Source organism: Channa argus, chromosome 11, assembly GCF_033026475.1.
Source record: "Channa argus isolate prfri chromosome 11, Channa argus male v1.0, whole genome shotgun sequence".
In the NCBI taxonomy this organism is placed as follows: domain Eukaryota; kingdom Metazoa; phylum Chordata; class Actinopteri; order Anabantiformes; family Channidae; genus Channa; species Channa argus.
The window spans coordinates 6,268,862-6,290,637 of record NC_090207.1 but is presented as its reverse complement, the minus strand read 5'-3'; the positions used below and the strand labels follow the sequence as shown (position 1 = coordinate 6,290,637).

General features: G+C 39.4%; 2 protein-coding genes across 21 annotated transcripts in view; both read right to left on the bottom strand.

The window, feature by feature from the left end:
• kcnt1b (potassium sodium-activated channel subfamily T member 1b) overlaps positions 1–11,782 on the bottom strand; it is a 62,718-nt gene extending 50,936 nt beyond the window's left edge. For 7 of the 20 annotated variants that reach the window (XM_067520239.1, XM_067520240.1, XM_067520246.1 and 4 more), the window contains exons 1-3: positions 11,589–11,780; positions 8,089–8,131; positions 7,226–7,393 (exon numbers count right to left, since the gene is read on the bottom strand). In XM_067520239.1, the coding sequence (XP_067376340.1) occupies positions 7,226–7,393; positions 8,089–8,131; positions 11,589–11,655 (278 nt within the window). In that variant the 5' untranslated portion in view covers positions 11,656–11,780. Of the gene's footprint in view, positions 1–7,225; positions 7,394–8,088; positions 8,132–10,223; positions 11,414–11,588 lie in introns of those variants that run through there. The other 13 variants (XM_067520251.1, XM_067520248.1, XM_067520260.1 and 10 more) reach the window with 7 other exon arrangements.
• Positions 11,783–12,209: 427 nt separating this feature from the next.
• Positions 12,210–21,113, bottom strand: LOC137136828 (kelch-like protein 20). The gene is made up of 8 exons (XM_067522570.1): positions 20,988–21,113; positions 20,528–20,670; positions 18,686–18,869; positions 16,827–16,970; positions 16,234–16,367; positions 14,879–15,090; positions 13,978–14,084; positions 12,210–12,878 (listed from the first exon to the last, which is right to left on the bottom strand). Exons 1-8 carry the CDS (start codon positions 21,008–21,010, stop codon positions 12,821–12,823), a joined length of 1,005 nt encoding a protein of 334 aa, XP_067378671.1. The 5' UTR covers positions 21,011–21,113; the 3' UTR covers positions 12,210–12,820.
• Between the last annotated feature and the right edge of the window lie 663 nt (positions 21,114–21,776).

The window sequence follows — 21,776 nt, the reverse complement described above, 5'->3', positions numbered from 1 at the left end:
GGTACATTTTAGACAGGACGACACAGGATATAATTAAAAACAAATAGACTAAGAATCTAATCTAATCTAAGAAAGCTATTGACAATAGGTAGTGCAATATAATTTAAATTATTTACCAAGTACCATTCCTGTCAATCCTCATCTTAAAATTCTATGACATATTCAAAACTGTATATAAATAAAATTAATTCAGACTGTAAACATAACATTGTTTAAAGCTCACTTTATATTGAAAGAAGGCAAAGATTGTGACAGTAGGCAGTGTCTTATTAAACAACAATCATCATTTGACCAGCAGGCAGCTGAGTTAATTGAAAAGCCACTGGCCTCTTTACTAAAACAATGCAGCAAATCCATGATTAGCGAACCACGGCGGCTACGTGATTATGAAACGTTTTCCCCATTGCCTCAAACAGGCAAAAGTCAAATAGACAAAGTGCAGCCCAAAAAAACGAGTGAGTGAGAAACCAATAGGTTATATATTATCTATTATATTCTTCATATAATTTTTTTCAGTGATTCCCAAATAATCCTCTACGTGACGCTGTACACATTCACAACACCAGACCCCCTCCCCTCTATAGCACTGACAACCTCTGCTTAATGGCTTCATCATCACAGCTGCTTCTTAGTCTGACAAGCCAACTCTACCGATACTAATTAAGTTGGCAAGACAAGGCATGAGGTGAGGCTAAATGGGAAATGCACAAGAGATGCCTTAGTACAAACATGCAACAATCCCGAAGAGATGCAAATTCTGAAATCTTATTTTTCCTGAGCACCCCTCCTCTTATAATTCTCTCTTCTGGGCTTTTCCTCCGACGACTGTGTGCTTGGTCCCTGTAATGGTTCAAAAGGTTTACAACCCCAATTTAAAAAAGCATTCATGTGGTCTTTCTTGCCCACGCCACAGGCACTAATCCACCTTCATACCATCACAGATGCAGGCTTTTGAACTGTCTGCTGATAACAAGCTGGATGGTCCTGCTGCTCTTTAGTCCGCAGGACACAGTGTCCGTGATTTCCAAAAAGAATTTAAATTTTGATTCATCTGAGCACAGAACACTTTTCCATTTTATATGAGCTAAGGTCCACAGAACACAGCAGCGTTTCTGGATCGTGTTCACATAAGGCTTCTTCTTTGCAAGATACAGCTTTTTGTGCTTTTCGATTCCTGAGATCATATTCCTGACACCATACAGACCTTTGGCCTTGTCCCAGGCCCACAGAGATTCCTCCTGATTCTCTGAATCTCGACGATATTATATGATGGGGGAATCTTTAATGTAACTTTTCTGAAACTGAGACAGTTTTAGACGCAGTTTGTCACAGATTGGTGAACCTCTGTCTAGTTTTACATTTGAGAGGCTCTCCCTCTCTAAAATGCTCCTTTTATACCCAGTCATAACCTAATTGATTGTCAAATGCTCCTTTTGTTTTTTTTATTTGCAGCAATTACTTTTTCCAGCCTTTTGTTGCCCCTGTTCCAACTTTGAGTTGTTGCCATCAAATTCAAAATGAACTAATATTTTTAATGAAATGGAAAAAAATATCTCAGTTTAAACATCCGATTCTGTTCTATTGTGAATAAAATATGGGTTGATGAGATTTGCAAATCATTTTCAGTTAGATTTTACACATCATCCCAACTTTTTTCAATTAGGGGTTGTAATATGAACAACAATACAAACCATCTGGGTAAACTGCATACCGATTGTTTTCAGTTTTGATACTTTGTGCCACCTTCAAAAAACATCCACTGTGTTAATGGGCAATAAATCTTGAATGGAAATTGAGCCCAGTTCAAACAGCTTTGCAGGAATTTTCGGTCTGCCTGCAACTTAATAGTAACAATAACCTTAAAACAAAAAGCATGTCAAAAACACAAGCACGCACACAGCCGCTCACGAGATCAAGTCTAGCGACCCTGAAATGTCACCCACCCGCTCTGTGCTGATGGTGGTGACTAATGCCACCCATGGTCTAAATTGCAAGCTCTGGCTGCTAAGCGCATCTATGCACATCATCACTAACAACTCTGAGCCTTTCATGCACATCTGACATTTTGTATGGGGACATTAGGAACTCTAGGATCAGTACTTGAGATACTAAAACAATGAAGAGCTGACCCCAACTAATGTTAGCTAAATTAGCTTCCAGAATTAGCTACAGCTGAAGAAAGCTTATATAGTCAGCTGTTGCCAAATACAAATCTATAGAACAATCGCACCAACTTCATACAATACAAATTAACTGATGTTTAATTTAAAGAAATATTATGGTATCAAATGTTTAGAAATCGCCATCGTGAAACTAAAATGAGCTGGAGTGTGGATTTGAGACTACAGTGTGCATAAAGCTTTAGAGCACTCTGATCACTAGTCCTCCTGTTTACCTCTTTCCTCCCCTTTCCCCATCCTCTGGCGTTTTATGTTCCTCCTTTGTTATGTTGTCTGGATTCTTTATCTTACAATCAGTCTCCTGAATTCACTCAGATGGAAATCGCCCCAGAAACAAATCCCAGCTGTCACTTCTGCCATAAAATCAGAGCAAACAAACAGCTGCGGCCAGTATCACTGCACTATTGCTGTCTCAGCACACTATTCGATTTGGGTTGGTTTTGTAACATCCATTAAAATGGGGAAAAATAAATCCCAGAGGCCTCGAGTGAGTCAAACCCTCTGATTCTACAGCATCATAAATACATTTAAACTGTCAAAAGGTTTGGAAACACTAATACATTATTGCAAGTTTACATTAAAAAGTAATACCAAAACACGAAAAACATGTTTATCCTTCACCTGCAACATTTTATTCAGCAGCTAAAACCATCTAAACCTTATAAGAATACTTACAAAAAACAGGACCATTTGCTACTCAACCAGTGTTAAGCTTAAAGCCTCCGCAACTTTATTTCCAGTAATCTATTTATGCAATCCCAGGTGTTAAAACATCTTAAAATAAGTTCAGGTCCAGTAAACCAATCATGAGTTTTTATTTGGCGCTTCCTCCATAGGGAGAGTGACCGGTCAATTTCAGTGTAAATTAGAACTAAACACAGGCCAACAAAACCCGACTTATCACTGTGTATTTGCCTTGAAAACAGAATGCTGTTCTTTATGAGATATAGCCAAGAAATTAAAGATATATTTAGAATATGTCCAATATAGTCCGTCAGACACAGAGTGTAATTAGGTGCAGCACAGTTCGCACATAAAAAGATGAGAGATGCCTGCCCCACACCATCAGTGAAGCATGGAGGTGGAAACATGATGATCTGGGAATGCTTGACGATGGGTGAGTGGGTGATCTGAATCATGTGCAAGGCATCCTCAGTCAGCATGGAATACCCCTCCTTACTCAAGAGGCATGCCATTTCCTATGGGCAACGACTAACTCGGGATAACTTCATTTTGTAGCAAGAAAACCAGACCAAGCATTCTTCACCGCAGTTAAGGAGTTATCAGGAGGAGAAAGTAACTGCTGGAACACTCCTGGTGATGGGTTGGCCAGTTCAATCACCAGATCTGAATCTCTCAGAACATGGACCAAAAGGGATATCTGCATAAACTGCAGCATAATCAGCAGATTTATTTTTTAATTTTATTAAGAATTGCAACAGTTAACATGTAAATTTGATTGGATTAGTATTCTATTATTCTCAAATATGCTTTCAAATGAATCATTTCATTATTTTTGGTGTTCTGTGATCAAGGTATCAAAAGCCACCAAACAAATGGTGTCAGAAATAAGGAAAGACCGCAAACTTAGCATCTCACAGATATGACATTCTGATCCATGAAACATCATTGAAATTAAATATTACCCTTATTGTTTTTGAATTGTGACAGCTGCAAATGTTCACAGAGGCAAACAATAGTTTGTTTAGGCTAATAAAGTGATAAAGTTAATACCATGAGCAGGGTGCTGCTCAAAACATTAGCAGGCTACTGTCAGCCCCATTCAGCCTGTCAACATATATCATAGTGACGTGTCTAAACGTGAGTATGAACCCACACGTGTGCGTGTGTGAGATTGGTTTTCCTAAAGCCATAAAATTCTACCACCTAATTGTTATTTCATTGCATCAGAACAAGCACATACACTGAGCCAACCAAGTTTTTCCAGCAAATAAAATATGGCACATATGACAGAAGGAGAGATGCTATACAAAATGAAAAAAAAAAAATGTGATTATTTCACACAGTTTTGTTTTACTTTTAATAACAGTAAATCCTATTAATTACTTAAAAAGTCCCACTCATCCTTGTTGCTGAACTAGAATACCAAAGTTGCTATGTTGCTGAAATGCATTCATTACATTATTGGATTTTCAGTTGTATTGGTATGAACAATCACATTTTTGGTGCCACAACAACCCTATCTGAGACCAGCTGCTGCTCAACCACAGAGCAAATATCAGTCTGGGTCACCATTCCAAGTGCCATTATTTCACTCACTAGGAGGTGTTAAGGAGCTCAGTGACCAATTAACACTGCTCACTCTGTCATTATTCCAATCAGCATCCTGCCTTGACAAGTAGAAACAATTCTAACAAGATTAGACACACAAAGGAAAGATAAATGCCACTAATTTTCTCCCTGCATCTCAATTTGTTTTCAACCCTGTTGGAGTGGATAAAAATGTTTGGTGGCTTGTTTCTATTTCTGATGTTGACTGAGCCTGCCCTCCCTCTGCTGGCTGACAGACTGAGAAATAATCCCACATACACACAGTAGGATGTACAACCAGACACTTGTAGGTGCACACACACCGGTGTGCAGATACACAAACACCTGCACGGACAATACTCAAAGACACACACACAAACACACACCCCGCTTGTCAGACCCATGACTTCAGCGTGATTCCTCCTCTTCAGCACCCACACAGCCAAGCCGTCATTGCAGCCCTCTGACACCCAACCCTGGAGATAATGACAGCCCAGGAGGGAGACTCTCCCTAATCCACACCGCACGCCTACATACTCGCCACATATTCAAGAGATGAACTGAAAAAAAAAAAAACACACTCATACTCCAACAGTATTAAGTCATTAAGCCCTTCTGTGCTGTTATAGTGCCACACATTAAAAAAAAAATTTGCATTTGCCAATAGACATTAAATTTTATTTATACTGACATGTTCTCGGAACCAACAAATGCACTTATTTAACGTTGTTGCAAAGCAAAACTATACCCTTTAAAGATGTAAGTCTTTTTATATTTTTCTATTAGGTCAGTCATTTACATAGGCTGTCATTATGTTTACCTTCTGTAATTAACATTTGTATGTGCCATAACCTGGCTGCAACGCAATGCCAAAAGGTGAACAGAAGCAAAGTATTTAAAAAATGGGATGTGACACTTACTGTACACAAACATACTATCTTGATGTTATTAATAATGTGATGTACCATCTGTAGGTGGCGCTCAGCTTACACTCAGGTAAGTGCTGTATGACCTGAGGCCTATTAATAACCTGAATTAAAGAAAAAAAATCCCATGGTCAGAGTTTACTGTAAGTGTAAAGCTGATTAATTTGGTTTCAGTTCAGTTACTGGTGGATGTTAGAGACCATGATGATCGTGATTGGTGTGAATGGTTGTGAGATGGACTGGCAACCTGTCCAGAGTGTATTCTGCCTCTTGCTTAATGAAAGCTGGGATAGGCTCCAAGCAGCCCTTAACCCTGAACAAAGTAAGCTGTTAAGATAATGGGCTGGTTTTATTGACATTCATCATCTCATCCATCCGTCAATCCAACTGCCTGCCTTTACATGGACTTGGCCAACTGCCATGTACTTGTCATGACTTGGCTAACTGTTGTGTGCGCACACAAACACACTCAAGCAGGCTGACCGTCATTGTGTGACATCTCTACATCTGTGACACAGCATACTGTACATCTGAAAACCAATGAATCGCTGTATTACTTATTAAAGTATGAGTATCAATGTGTGGAGGAAGTGGTCAAATACTGGAAAATGCTGTAAATATTATGTGTATACAAAAAGCCAGGTCTTGATATAAAACTTCTTGACAGGACAGCGACTAAAAGATAAATACAATTGTTCAGTGGTAAAACAGGTCTACTTACATAAAACTAAAAAAATAATGTCACTAACCACAAAAGTTATCCAAAGAAGGAAAGAATTAAGGCTTGCCAGTCTCAGATTCAATGATAAAATAATTATACATTATATTCATATGCATACATATATGTTACAAACATCAACAAACATGAAAAAAGACAAACATGAAATTCAACTCCTTGGTAACAGTGTATTGATGACTGACCACCAACAGCTTTGTGTGACAGAAGAATCAATATTTACAGAATGTTAAAATGACCAAACTAAGGCAGGCAGAGGTTCAGTTTTAGACATCTCAAAAACTCAGAAAACTAATGTCACCTGCATTGTCTGCATGGCAGAAATGAAACTAGCAGCAGGAAGGTTATAATATAGTGTTCGCCATTTGTTCTTTGCAAGCCAGTGTGGGATAAAATTCCAGTCTTTCTGTAAAAAGCTTCATTTCAGCACCATGGAGAGCTCTGCTATACTCAGCAGTGCCTCACGCTCGGTTAATTCTTCCATTCTTGGACAGCAAACAGCATCTGTTGGTTTGCATCTCCACCCGCAGCAATAATTAAAATCTTAAGAGACTCCCAAATGGACCAGTGGCCTGGTGACTGTAACACCAGTCAACAGCCAGGGAAAGATAAAGCTCAGTTTACAGCAAGAGGAAAATGCAGTCTTAATACAAAGACTTACAGCAGCCAGACAAGGTAAAACCTACTTTTGATAGCACTTGCATTTCTATACTCATTTTTGGGGCATTTTATTTCTGTCAATATGGTAACTGATTTGAATTTACCTCTTAGCAGGACGCATTGTTTACACAGTTTCCATTTTGCTACCGTGCCTCTGAATTACGGAGATAATTTTGTCTCTGAAGCCACTTTGAACCAATGTAATTGTGCCGACCTTAACTTTTTCCACCACAAAACCTCTCGCTCCACTTGCCATTTCCACCTAAACGTCCAAGCAACAGCTAAATATATAGTAAGGCCCTCCATATCCTGTAGTGAGGGTGTTGTAACAAGGAACTCTGGGAAATGTGGGTAAATAATGAACAGCGTTTCAAATTTCCAGAGAGATCTGAGCATGCATGCGCACACACACACACACACACACACACACACACTCTCTCTTCTAATGCTACCTGTCATCATTCTGAAAAGTCTGGTCCCCCAGCAGCAGGTCCCTGAAGCGGTAGCGAGGTGGAAGAGGGGGCACCTCTGACTCCACGTCCGCCATCTTTAAAGCTGAGATGTCCAGAATTACACCAGAGTTGCTGCTGTTGTTCTTTTGCGGGATCTCAGTGGAGGGCCTGTGGGACGAGAAAGGGAGCCGCATCTGCTCATCAACAGGCCAGTTCTGAGACCCAGTTACATTACAATGGGGACACACAAATATTGGCCCTGAGACCAGCAGTATAAAGGGTAAATACAAAGAAATCAATAAAATGTGAATTACTGGTAAGAAGTTTTCACATTCTGGAAAATCTATAAGAAGTTGCAAGGTTATATAAGGAGTAAGAAAAGACCATTTGCAATCAGAATAATCAACACTACTGAAATTGCAAGTTCCCCAATTTATTCACAAAACAAAATTAAACAAAACGTGCAAAGGAAAACAGGACAATTCTTGTCTGTTCTACAAATGCGTAGTGTAAGAAAACACAGCATGCATTACTGGAGGATATCTTGGTGAGAACAACTGACAATCCCTCTACCGTGGGTCAACTAAGTTTAAACACTTCTATTAAATTTTATTCAAACTGTGCCAAACACACACAAAAAAAATGGATTCTTAAAGCAAATTCTAAACATGGGCCTTATTTTCTGAATCAAAATGAGTCATGCATAACAGTCTGATCTAGATGATTTGATGCAACTTTCATCCATTATTCAAAAGGGAAAAAAAGAACCCTGTATAGGCTACAAACATGAAATTGCAAGTCTTTGTGTCCCACCATGTCATTCAATGTCACAATTAGGAGAATAAGGTGCATCAGGAAATTACCTATCGCCATGGGAACCTGATGATCGGCGTGGAGGGCTCATGACTGTATAAGAGCAACAGAGCGAGAAAGGGAAAGAAAGACATGAGGCGATTTTAAATGCATGTATTAAAGATTCACCACTTGGAAACATGGGAAGGATGCAATACGATTACATGCACTGTCTGTGTTGCAGCTTAACTCAGTTCAGAGTTCAGCAAGCCCTCTGAAAGACGCTGCTCTTTAAAAGAAAAAAACAAAAGTGGGATTACTCTCTGCCTCACAGTGCCCACTTCATACTGTTCTTTTTTGTGCAGTGTACATTCTCAAACTGGTAATATGGAAAATTGAAGGCCAAGTCAATTTAGCCATCACCTACCCACAGTATGTTTACTGAAAGTACCCTAGACTAAGTTTTAATTTTCTGCTCATGAAGCAAGCCAAAGAAAGTGGAGAAAGGAGAAAAATATTTTAGAAAAAGAGCACTGACATTTACTACACCTACGGTGTGATGAAGTTCATTCGTGTGTGTGTGTGTTTCTACATCAGTGATTTAATTTTTAAATGTTTTTTTTTTACTGTAAATGGCTTGACAAGCAAGTGACATTATTTATCTGCACATGTTATGGGACTGCTTTGACTCCCCGCTGAAAACATCCACATATGCAACAAGGGTTTCACCATAGTACATTGTGGGCACTCGTGAGTGGGCTTACAGCGCCTAGAGACTTGCTCTCACTGATTAATAGAGAAAGCACTGAAGCATATAAAGAGGAAAAGAGAGTGAAGTGATGACTGTGTTGGCGAGAACAGGGAAGAGAAAACAGGAAATAAAAAGGAAGTGAGCGCAGAGTAAGGAAGATTGTCCTCAATGTGGTCTTAACTTCTCATTTTCCCTAAGGTAATGTAGGACCAGATGAGACACAGACACACAGACACACAGACACACAGACACACAGACACACAGACACACAGACACACAGACACACAGACACACAGACACACAGACACACAGACACACACACGAGAAATCCACCCTGCTTCGCTTCTTATTTAAAACGCACACTCTGAAACCTTTGAGATTACTTAATGGAAGGGTCAAAGGAACCACAATAGGGAAATCGGATAGTTGCTCCCAGTAAGAGACTGCATCCACTTTATGGAGGGGCCACAAAAAGCAAATGAAGATAAAATACACGGTGGGCAAAAATTGTCTCTAAACAATTAAGAGCATCCAGAGAAAGCAATAAAAAATAAAAATTAACTTACAATATCTGTGAAAATGTATGGTCAGGGGAGATACTTTTCATCATTTTGACTCTGGACACAGTGGATGCAAAATGAAACAATATAAATGTCAAAGTTTGCGTCAAAAAATATTGCATAATTCAGGTATACACGTAGACATTTTTATTAAGTAATAATTTTTAGGCAATTATGTGACCAGAGTCATAGACATGAGCGGATGCTGGGTCCTTTCCTGTGATGCCCTATATTGGGCCTCTTCTGCAGCTGGATTCAGTTCCTGCTTGTTTTGGGGGGTGTTTCAAATCAAATCCACTGTGGTGTTGCGAAGAGATAAAATGATCAAAATTCACTGTCCAAATATACACAGGCCTGACCGTATGTATTATGAAAGACCCTAAAATCAAACTTACTGTACTTGTGATAACAATCCAGAGAGCAATTACCATCCGCAAAAGGTAAAGATTGTTTCAGTTTCTTTCAAGTTTTCATTCTGATTGTGCAAAAAGAAATGTGTCATTTTTAAAAAAGGGTCATTTTCAAAAGGAACGTTTGTTAATGGAACTGACAGTAAACATATTTGGTTCATTCTGTGATAAAAAAAAATGTAGTTTTTCATTTTCAAATACGGATTAACCACACAAACACAAACAAACACACACACACAGTTAATTCCATAATGACTTTCGGGGGGGAACAATGAGAAAGTCACAATCAACTGAACATCATTGCAAAACAAAGCAGTAATGTGAAGTTGTATGTCACACTGTAAAAACACAGAGAACTCAACCACAGTCATTACTAACTTAAAGCCACGTGCTTAGCAGTGTTCTGGTCTAAAGAGGCAGGTAAACCAGCAGTGACTGTGAGTAACAGCAGGCTTCCTGAGTGACTTTGTGCTAACTTTGTTTACCTGGCTGCGTCCCCGTCTCTGTCCGAGGTCCCATCATTGTACACGTAGGTTTGGTTGAGGCACCGTTAACCTCCACACGCTGGCGGCACAGCACTGCCTGTGTGATAGAGGACGTCTGCCATCACCGCGTCCCCGAGACAGCGCTCTCATCGTCCGAAAAAAATGGCAACTACGGAGGCGAAAGAAGTCGAGTCCAGCGGCCGCGGCGCTGACAGGAGTTCAATGACGTTAGCTTAAGCGTTGGGACGAATCAAAGCTTTCTCCTGTGGCCGCTTACAGCGACACGAACTCGGTGCTGGCCAAGCTAGCTTTTTGCCAACAATAGTCATGTTTTGGGAGATTTGCGTTCGGTTCATCCACAAAAAATAAAAAAATAATAAAAACAAATAGTCCCGTGCCTCACCGCTGATTGGTTGACAAGCCTTCGAAGCGCGCAATTTATCACACACCTGAAGGTTCATTTAAATATCAATGCGCAACACCGCCACGAATCACTGGGAGACTTCCCTGTCACTTAGCAACAACTTTGTTTGCTAGTATTGCTGCCGAACTACATTGTTTGGCGGAAGGCGGATGGGTTATTATTTTTATCCCTATGCTGTCGAGAACAAACTTGATTTCCCGTGTGTCTTCTTTGTAATTAACTGGCAGTGCCGTTTTAAGCTTGCGTCACAACGCCTGCTCCAAAATCGCTGAAGGTCTCCGTCGCCGTCTTCTGCCATTAGCGGCATCTGTACTCAAAGCATCTGCATCAGCATCCGTTCCTCCCCAGGACGCAGAAGGAGACGGACGCGCATCTCTTACCAAACCTTGCACATTTTTGGTGCTCCGCCATCTACCGGGCAATTTTTTCAAGCAAATCACATCCTATGCACACGGGAAACCTCTCATAGAAAAAAGGCTTAATAAACCTATGAGTAGCTAATGTAACGCAAATGTTGCTTCGTCATGATTTGTCTGCACTGCTAATGAAATAATGCCTGTCTGTGGTTTTAAATTTCCAAGACAGCCGTTGTATATCTAGACAGATCAATGTGCTCCTTCGGGTTTAAAAACAAGATCATAATGTAAAACGCAGTTTATGTACACTAAGGTGAAAAGTTCCACTGTACAGCAGCATATATAGTCGTGAATGAATACATGAAAATACAGTAACATACAGTTACATACCATCAAGGCTTTCAATGGGCAATTGCCCAAAAAACTTATAACAATAAGATTCTTTTAATTATTGTCTTAATGTCCCTCATCAGTTATAATATGTAAATTACACTAGTACATGCAAAGTCACTATGACTTCAAAATATTCACGATCTCTTCCTTTCTACATATTTTTTCATATTTACACATTTTTTTTAAACATACCTGTAACAGGTCTGTCTTCTGGCTTTTGCCTCACAATTGTGCCCCTCAAATTGAAGAAAATATTCATTCTGTTTTCACACAGGTAGTAGTTGGAAACACCGCCGGCTCATGTGCGTCTCCGGAAAAGCCGTGCTGCTCTGTGTGCATTCCTTGCGCTCTGCCTCTCCACATTTCAGCCCATTATTCTCCAGGGAAAAGAGCTGAGCGTCATCATTTTAAACCCACACAGCCACTTACACTTTCCCATGCCAACAGTCAGATCTCACTCACTCACTCACTTATCTCACTCCACATCTTGATTCCCACAGAATTCTTTTCCACAACTTGATCCAGGTGATTTGGTTATTTACGTCGATTTATTCCAGTCTGCGTGTGCCAAGCCTGCGGCGGTGCATGTTTACTTAAGCTAAATGATAATGGAATGAAATATGATGAAAAGATTTTGTTTACAGTCACTGTTGTGTCTCAGTTACAGTATGATGACGTCACATGTGTAAATATTAACTGATGAGCAAACAATTTAACATAACAGATATTTCTAATGAAACAAACATGCATCTAAGGCGAAACAGAGTCTCATACTGAGAGCAGCAAATAAGAAAGGCTCAAAGCACAAAGATGTTGGCTACTCAGAAAACCTTTATTCTTGGGTATTTTTATACAGCAGGCTTTCAACAATCCGTTATAATCTAATAAAATGAACTTTCTTAAAGCAATATGCTTTATATTCTAAACATTCCTTTTTTCTTTACTTCTTACTCAACATTATAATTAATAAATACAAAATTACAGTGCTTCTCCATTTAACCACTAGATCACTTGGTTGCATTTGAAATTGCTTTCATCAAACATATTGTCAGTACCATGTCTGTATTTTTACAAATTTCCTCTGTTCCTGTGGACAACATACAACCTGAAATGCATTTGCCACTGTTTCGTGTTATAATAAAAGGGTTTGTTTTGTGAGAAAAAGAAAAAACCCATAACGTTAATGGTAACCTGTCAGCCTATAATGTGCTTTAATTTAATACTCACAGTCATTGTGTAACGTGAGCTGCCAGCTTTGACTAATGCAGCAATGTGTCATTTTGGAGTGAACTCTTCAATTATTCAGTCATTACGCTGCCTTACTTGAACCAGATCACAATGTGTCCTGGAGCCTGGCGTACATCCATTAGGCTATTTCTCTGTGCACCTCTGTACTGATCATATAATATGAGTATTGTCGAGCTTTAGCACAGCACAGCAGCTCTCCCCCCTGGATGCTTGCTCTTCATGCTTCCAAAGTGTCTAAAAACAGATGGAGAGGGAAACAGTCAGACTCAGACAGTGAAGCCCTCCGATTCAGTGAGCAGCCTGAAGGCATATATAATATATAGGAGCCTTACATGGGCTTTGAGTATGAATCACAACTCTTTGCATTTGTCTGGCTGTAAGCAGCAGACAGTCTTGATGTAAAGTATTTTCGTCCCACAAGCTTGCCAGTCGTTTGACAAATGCATCATAATGGAAAGGCAAACATCAATTTCAAACAATAATTAATGCAGTGTTACAAATTGATTACTTTGAATAAGGCAGTTCTTCTTTTCCTTAGTCATCATATATTGCACAACTTCAACCAAAGCGAGAGTCAACATTTTTCTCCATTTAGAGTATCTGCATGCATCAGACTGCACTCTGTGAAATTTCTCACCAAGTATGACTCTGAATAATTTTAACTTTTTCTTACTTGTCAAAGGAAAGTTGTGTGATCCAATTAAACATATTTATATACAACACAATACTTATTTAAAATTGCTTAAATGTTGGCCAGCATAATGGTAGAGTGGGTAATATTTTTATTATTATTATAATTTCTCTATTTATATGGGTTAGTCTCATTGAGACACGAGGTCTTATTTTCAAGAGAGACCTGTTTCACAAAAAGATTTAGTGCTGTTGTCTTATAGCTCTGTTGTTCTTAGCTTAACGAAAACCTTTACAAAATGTTTACTGGTGATTTTAAATTGCCTGCATGTGTGTGATTATGTGTGTGTGAATTCTTGTCTGTCTCTGTTTTGGCCCTGTGACAGACTGGGGACCTGTCTATAGTGTCTCTTGTCTGGTGACAACTGGGCCAAAGTTTGGGAACACCACAACAGGATAAAAAGTTTAAATAATGGATGGACGGACTATTTAAAAGTGGTATTTAAACTACAAAGGTTCCATCTAATGCAATTCATATAACACAGTCCATTTCCTGTTTCCCAAATCATAAAGACATTATGGCTTTTATGCTTCCTACAAATCTTATCAACAGGGACATTTTTGAATGTTGAGTGATTTCTTTTGTCCAATGAAACAATGGGCCACCACATCAAGGACGTCCCAATATTGGGTTTCCTCTTACCTCCACATGTTGGTGTCATGGCTGTAAACTTCAATTGTTTTGAGATTGGTGTCACCGTCAGAGCCTCCCAACGCCAATAAGGACCCATTGAATACTGCAAGGGACATCTGAGGCATGATGCACCAGAACATGTACGAGAGAGATTCATAAAATTATTACAGCGTTTATTAACCCACGGATTTCCTTAAACGGTGAAACACTGACACTCCCATTTCAGAATTTTAATAGGCAGCACACAAACAGCGTGTGTTATCAACACAGCCGTAGCCCCACCAGTCGCGTGGCTGTATAGACACCAACATCACTCAGCTGGTCCACCATTTTTGGTCCAACAGCTACTGGATGGATTACATGGAAACTTGTTCGGATATTTGTGGTGCCTAAAGGATGAATTCTGGTTAATTTGTTGAACCACTAACATTTCCCCATAGGGGTTTTGAATTAAAAGGTTGAAATGAACAGTAGTATAGATGGATTGTAAGGAAATTTAAACCACACTTATGCTTGATGAATAGTATAGGAATTTTGGGGATCCCATAATATTCAGCTTGGTCAAATTTGAAATGGTCCAGTACTTTTGTTTAGGACCAACTTACGACACCATCAACCTGTATTTTGTGTAAAGAGCTCATTGGATATTTGTAATCTAATAATAATCTACTTCATACATTAAGTCCATTCTTTGCATGCTGTTTCCTATTGTGCCCCAGTTGATTCTTTTATGATATAATTCGGTGGGATACTGATTTATTTGAGGTAATCTTTAAATAATCTTTTTGCCTTAGTCACATCAGTTGTATTTCTTCTCTCCATACTTCCTGTTGTTTTTGTTTGTAATATCTGAGTGTTAAATCAGAGGGGAAGGCTGACATCTGATCTGTCATAGTGATCCATTACTCACGTTGTCCCTCTTGTTCCTCATGGATTTGACAGGCGTCCACCTCATGGTGTCCGTGTTAAACTTCTCAGCAGTAGAGACCTCTAAACTGAGCTCATCCTTGCCCCCAGCAACGTAGACGTGTCCCATGTAGACAGCACAGCCGGCATTCTCCCTGGGACTCAGCATGTGGGCGCATATCGACCAGGTACCATCTACAGGGTTGTACCGCTCCACTGGAGAACATTGGAGAATAGGAAAAGTCGAAGAAGGCCATGTATACTATATTAAATGTGACTATACGCACACTGTATGAGTAACACTTTACTAGAGACAGACAGTGTTTATATTTATATATAAAAATGTCCAGGTGATGTCTATTGCACTTTTACACGTCCACAAACAGTTAGAAAACAATATACTGTACTAATCATATAAATATATTTTATATTTATTTATTAGAAATGGAAAATGATCCATAAATAATTTAAGTTTTTAAAGATTACGGTAAGCAAGGATGTGAACTTGCTGAGACTCAGAAAGGTTGTGGGAATTTTACTGACGTGCATTTCTCACAGACTGAAATAGTAATAACACAACATAACCCCATTTATCTTTGGCGAGGTCAGGGGCTCCTTAAGAATGTGGGTGTGTGTGTGTGTGTGTGTGCGTGTGTGTGTGTGTGTGTGTGCGTGCCTATGCGTGTGTGTACCTTAACACTGTGTGTGAATGGGGTGAAAAGAAATCTAGTTGCTTTTTGTGACCTAAGCAAAAAGCTGAGGTTTATTCAGATAGAGGTAATGTTTACATGGAACAAGTCAATTTTATTACTCTTTCCAAAGTTGTGCAACTTTGGATATTTGTGCCAGTTACACTAAACCATGTCACAGCAACACATAAAAACCCATCAGTCACTGACATACTCATAACAAACCCTGTATATTTAAACGTGTTACCTGCTTTTTAGAGTTGTAAAGTGTATTACTTTGAATTGATTTATTGCTAGAGATCACACAGGCATTTTCCACTTCTGTCTGACAATCTCAAAACAATAAATAAATACAAATAAATTGTAATCAACACACATGTTTCAGCTCATATTCAATACAGTTATTTTTTAGCCCGAATGTATCATTTGATGTGTTTTGGTGTGATTTAACAGTAATAAATAAGGTGCCCAAAGTAATGAGGTGGAAGATTCTAATAAAGTTGTCGTGAAACATGTCTCTGGGTTATTTCAAGAAATTGTAGGGATAAAGATTCTTATAACAGCACCAATCAAAATCCTTTGTCTTGACAGAGGCTTTTTACCTAGTTTGTATTTGGCATAGTGCTTGAGGTTAGACGTTAGGGAGACATGAGAGAATCGCTTCTCTCACCTGAGCTCAGAGCCATGTCCCCATCATTCCCTCCGATCACATATAAGTGACTCTCCAGCACAGCAGCCACTGCTCTCGTGCGTCTGGTCAGCATTGGCGGCTGTTTGCTCCATGTGTCCATTTTTGGATCGTATCTGGAACAATAAATCTTTATTGTTAACTAATGCTCTTTATGTATATGCATAAAACTAATAATAGTTTTTATGCATATACAGTTAAATTGCTTTCAAAGTATTCATTGAGATAATAACTACTGGCATTTTATTTAAATTTTATGTTTCAGTTTTAAGTGCATTCTTATTTTGTTTAACACACAACTGAAGATTCTCTCAGTAGCAGTTGGTGAAAAATGAAGGGAAAACGGAAAATGGTTTTAAACATGTTTATCTGCTTCATGAAAACTTCTTCTTCGTCTTCTTCAGAGAAACCTTTTGATTACAAAACTGTGCCAAATAAACATGTGGACAATGATCCGCTGTGGCGACCCTGAACTCATGGGACAGGCCGAAAGGACAAAAGCAAAAAAAAACCCAAAAAAACATTCACAGTCAAATTTGACAGTTGAGATATTGATTTTTAGTATCATTTAATACCTCTCCATTGTATTTAGGGCAGTAGTGCTGTCATGTCCTCCAATAGCATACAGGTATCCGTCCATCGCCACCAGACACGCTCCACTGCGGGGGCTGCTCAAGGGTGCTACATCAGTACTCCAGCTGCCTGTGTCTGGATTGTACCTGCCATGATGGAAGTCAAGGAGCGGATGAGTGCTGGGGAAGCTCACATCAGCCACTGGTAACAACACCTTGACTGGAACCCACACAGAAACAAAGCTTTCAAGGTAACTTGTCCTTTTTAAGGAACGCACACACACACACACACACACACACACACACACACACACACACCGGCTGAGAAAAGGTTTTGAGTTGTGTGAGCATTGATGGCAAAACAGCTGCCAGAGCATCTCCTCTTCACTGTAAAGATTTAAAAATGCTTTTCTCTCCATCGCAGGCTATGAAATGAAAATGTGCATCGAACAAGACAACATTTCTTTCTAATTGGGAAATTTTTTGCACGAATTGGGCGCCAGAAATTTTGCCAAAATGTCACCAAAGCATTGAATCCGCCCCTCAGGGGTTAGGTGCCCTCCGGTAACCAACTTGAGAGCTACTAGCTGGTTCAGGCCATTAACGGCTGATCAACTGGAGCAGGTCTTTCCCTGCTGGTCTGCAGCCAGCCAGTGGTCATTGGCTGGGAATCAATTTGGCAGTGGCTGTCTGTGGGATTTCAGGCAGTGTCCTTTGAGACATCAATTAGAGCAGAAGAGAAAAGCATAAATTCTAATATATAAATAAATAAATGATCTCAGAAGGGGGTTGGTGGGGGATTTTGGGTGGTCCGGTGCTTGTTTCAATTTGTGTTTAACATTGAAAAGTCTAAATCTCATTTCTGCTTTAACAGTGACATCTACTGTCCTGTTACACAAACAACAACAACAACAACAGCAATTAAAGACCGTTTTAGTTTTCGACCCGCAGGTCACCAGTTCAATCCCCAGATGGGCAGGAAAAAGTCAGTGTGGGACAAGTAAACAAATAAGCACTGGTTTCCTCCCTTGTCAACAGCCCTGTGGTGCCTCTATAGGCGAGACCCCCAACCACTGCTCAGTGTTGCTGTGGTTATGCTGGTTAACGTTTATAACATGGGGATGTGACAATGTCACAACGAATGAACTGTACCTGCAAATACAAAAGTGTTACATAGGACAATTTGGGTTCTGTTTTTGTCTTACTGTAAGTTCTCACTGCCCGAATCATTCATACATTGATATTCATTCAAATTTAGTGTGTTAGTCATATTAGTCTGTGTGTTTTGAGCTGTATTTTATCAAAGTGCAGCTAGAGATTTTTTATTCTAGATGCCGCTCTCCTAGTTCAGTAATATGATACCAGGACAGGACTTTCAATGCACAACAGTGCCTTAGTTTGGAGGGAAACTTACAGTCATGTCATGCCCTAGGTGGTCTCATGTCATCATCATGGTGTAACCAGCTGCAAGACCACAAGTGTTTTTCTTGAGGGCCAGTTAATAAAGCCAACTGGTATTACCTTTATCATTTTCTAGTAAAAACGGGAGGAAGCCTCTAAAACAGCTCGATCCTCAGAGCCAAGCAGCTCCTCCTTTTTAATCTGTTATGGTGCGCGCTTGCTTTTACCGACGTGAGGTAATGAAAACCTTCATACGCGTCACATCATGCCAGAAAATGAGCCTAAACCTTTCGTTAAAGCCGTAATTACAGCAGCGTTCTGATGTTTGCCTGTTACTGGAACATGAAATTCAAAACATCATCAGACAAAATAATAATTAAAAAAAATCCAATAATAAGAAATTCTTTGCTTCATATTTCAGTTTGGAGAAAAAGACATTTTGAAAGTGTACTGCTTCTCACCTCTCCACACTGCTGTAGCATCGGACCTTATCTTCTCCACCCGCTGTGTAGATCTGGCCATCCAGTGTGCCCACAGCCACCTGGCCACGACTGTTAACCATGTAGGTTGCTGTTCTCCATTCGTTGTACTCTGGGCAGAACTGTTCTACCGCACAGGACGGGTCATCCTGGGTCCATCCCCCAACTAACGTCAGAGAGGACTTACTATTTTATCACAGTTCTCAGCAAAAACTCAGCATTGACATTTTCACCGTTTGGGACAAAAACTTCTAGTGTTTATCTTCTAATCCATTGGAATAGTCTATGGAGCTCAGAACAACACAATGTCTGTATGTTTTTTTAAAGCAATCTGAAAAGCCTGGCATTTTAATGAAATATTTTATGCCATTGCATTTATTTACATGTCATTTATTCTATTTATTGTTTTCTTTTGTTGATTTTCTCATGTTTTATTTATCATTGTTTTTATGTGTTGTATCTATATTTCTATCAAAATTGTGTTCTTATCATTTTCCAATAATTATCTTTTTTTTAATTTATTGGTATCTTTAATCTTTTCTTTGTATGCATTAGTCTCATTGTCTTATAGGCTCATATTGGTGTGCAAGGTTGTCAACTTTTCAACTTTTTTGTTGTTGATTTTTATCGTTTGTGTTTGCTTGGTACACCTTTCTTAAACTTTCACTCATCTGTGCAGCACTTTGAATTGCATTAGTCTGTACAAAAGGGGCTATATTAATAAAGTTTTTCTCGATTGATTGATTGATTGATTGATTGATTGATTGATTGATTGATTGATTGATTGATTGATTGATTGATTGATTGATTGATTGATTGCAGTCTTTACACTTTATGGAGGGAAATCGTAATCAAACAGGCCAATTTTGGCTCAGACTTAGTAGTGATGACCTGTTTTGACTGGTTTCCATGGTAACCTTTAGCAGAAACACTTTAGTGATCTGGGTAAGTGAAAAAATGCCAATGCGAACTCAAAATAAGGAATTTTAATTAAAGCTGCATATGTGATTTGTCACATATGCAGCTTTAATAAAATTTTAAAAATTAACTAAAGGAAAATACTGCAACATTGCAACAATCCAGAAAGCTTACACCTGAGCTGATGCTGGCAGCTGTGCAGTTGTTCCTGAGACTAGACAAAAGTTTGATTTATATTGTACAGAGGTTCTAGGGAGTCAGTATGGTATCTGTAAAAAGTTGCGAGACTGGAGTTGCCTGAAACTAGAGGTCACTTCCCAGCCATCCATTAATATAAACAGATCCTCTGCAGCACGTGCTGCTGTCCGGAACAGAATGGAGCAATTACACTAAAAGGTGACCACAGTATTCTGTAGACAGAATTATTATTTATTAAAGAGTAGAAGCCATTTTCACAGAAAGCTTTCCATTTAGCAGCCCCAGTTTCACAGACTTGGTCTTGTGCATCACTGTCACAGTGTCATGACTTACTCGAATAGAGCTGCTCTTAATGTTATTAACAACACCAAAAAGTCAAATGTCTTTTGTCTTTTGGACCCATTAGCACAAAACAGATTCAGCAGAGGCCAAGATTTCGCATCAAAACTTCTAGAACCTAACTACGTACATTTCCCACCATGTAACTCAAAAACGTCTTTTTCTACACCCTCTCTGCCTCCACTCATTCCATGATGCAGGTTGTAGTGTAAAAACTGACCAATTGTTTTCACTTTTCGTGAAACTGTAAGAAACCTTTTAGACGCATACAGAGCATGAACAGCTAAAACTGCACTTGAAACTAAAGCTCCTGTAATATTTAAGCTCACAAACTCATATCGTCACATACACATCAAAGCAGCTACTGACCCACAAACATCTTTTCATTAATGCCGCGTTTGGGGGGAAGCTTGCGGGGCCCCCTGGCGAGGGAGAGGGGAGCTTGACATTCGCACTCTTCTTGGTTCTCTTTGATCAGCACGCGTTGGGGCTCGGGTTCTCGCGGGCCTGGCCTACAACACACAGGGAGAAAGTAGACGTGAACAAATCCCAGTGATCATGCAGACACAAACCACCATCATTTACAGTATCTATCTAATCTAGAACATGGATTGGAAAGATTAATAATTTTTACAGTCTCATTCGAGAGGACATAAAGTATCCTATGAAGCGACACATAAGGATTCAAAATAAATCCTTATGAAATCATATCACACTCCAAAGAGAATTATTTGTATTTTTGTCAATGACGTAAACACATCTCAAAGTCAACTTTACATCACTTAAACAAACAAGTGCATTGGCTCTAATGCAGTATTAATAACCTTACCCTTGTTCATTGTACACTCCCATGTTTTATCTCCTCTGTGTGGAGCTCAGTTTCTACTGAGAAGATGCCGTTTGGTATGCATTTAACTGCCTGCTCAGCTTTCTGCTCTGAAAGACTCTGTGCTACTCCAAGGAGTTAAATCTCCTCCCCAACCCACTCCTCAACCCTCAACACACAATCACACACACACACACACACACACACACACACACACTGACTTCCCCAAGTGATTCATCCCACCGGCACCTGCAGCCAAGACTCTTTTTCCACAACATAGTTCGAGCTTCCAATGGACAACTGTCATGCCAAAGAACTTTGGTCATGCTCCATTTTTAGGGTTAGGGTTAGATGAGATTCCATTACCATGACCAGTGTGACCATTTGTCGTGGACAGCCACCATTAGCATTGCTTTCTTTTGTGGTAAATAGTGTATGTTCATTTACAGTTTTTTAATATATTGACTTTAGTCCTCTGCAAACCTTTGTTGACTCTAGGCCGATAGGCAGGGCAAGGGAGCATCTTTCCTATGAAGTTCTGGCAATAAATGCTTATATTTGCAAAAGCAAAATAACAACTTCTAACAAGCGTGATTTATTTTACACATTTTATCCAAGTGTCTTTACTTTACCATTGCTCTCTTCAAGTATTGTGAATATTGCCACTTATTGTAACCCAAGGTTCACTTGCAGTATCATCGTTTTAAAGCACTTTACTAATGTTTAAAGATCCAGAAAAAGCTAGTAGTGTATGTGGACACGAACTAATATTTCCAATGTAAAGAATGAAAT

Bases quoted from the DNA above. Each gene is read 5' to 3' on its own strand.
- LOC137136828 (XM_067522570.1), bottom strand. From the start codon at position 21,010: ATGGGAGTGTACAATGAACAAGG. The intron at 20,671-20,987 runs GTAAGGTTATTA...TGTGTGTTGTAG, and splicing joins GGAGTGTACAATGAACAAGG to GCCAGGCCCGCGAGAACCCG. The intron at 18,870-20,527 runs GTCAGTAGCTGC...CTCTGACGTTAG, and splicing joins TAATGAAAAGATGTTTGTGG to TTGGGGGATGGACCCAGGAT.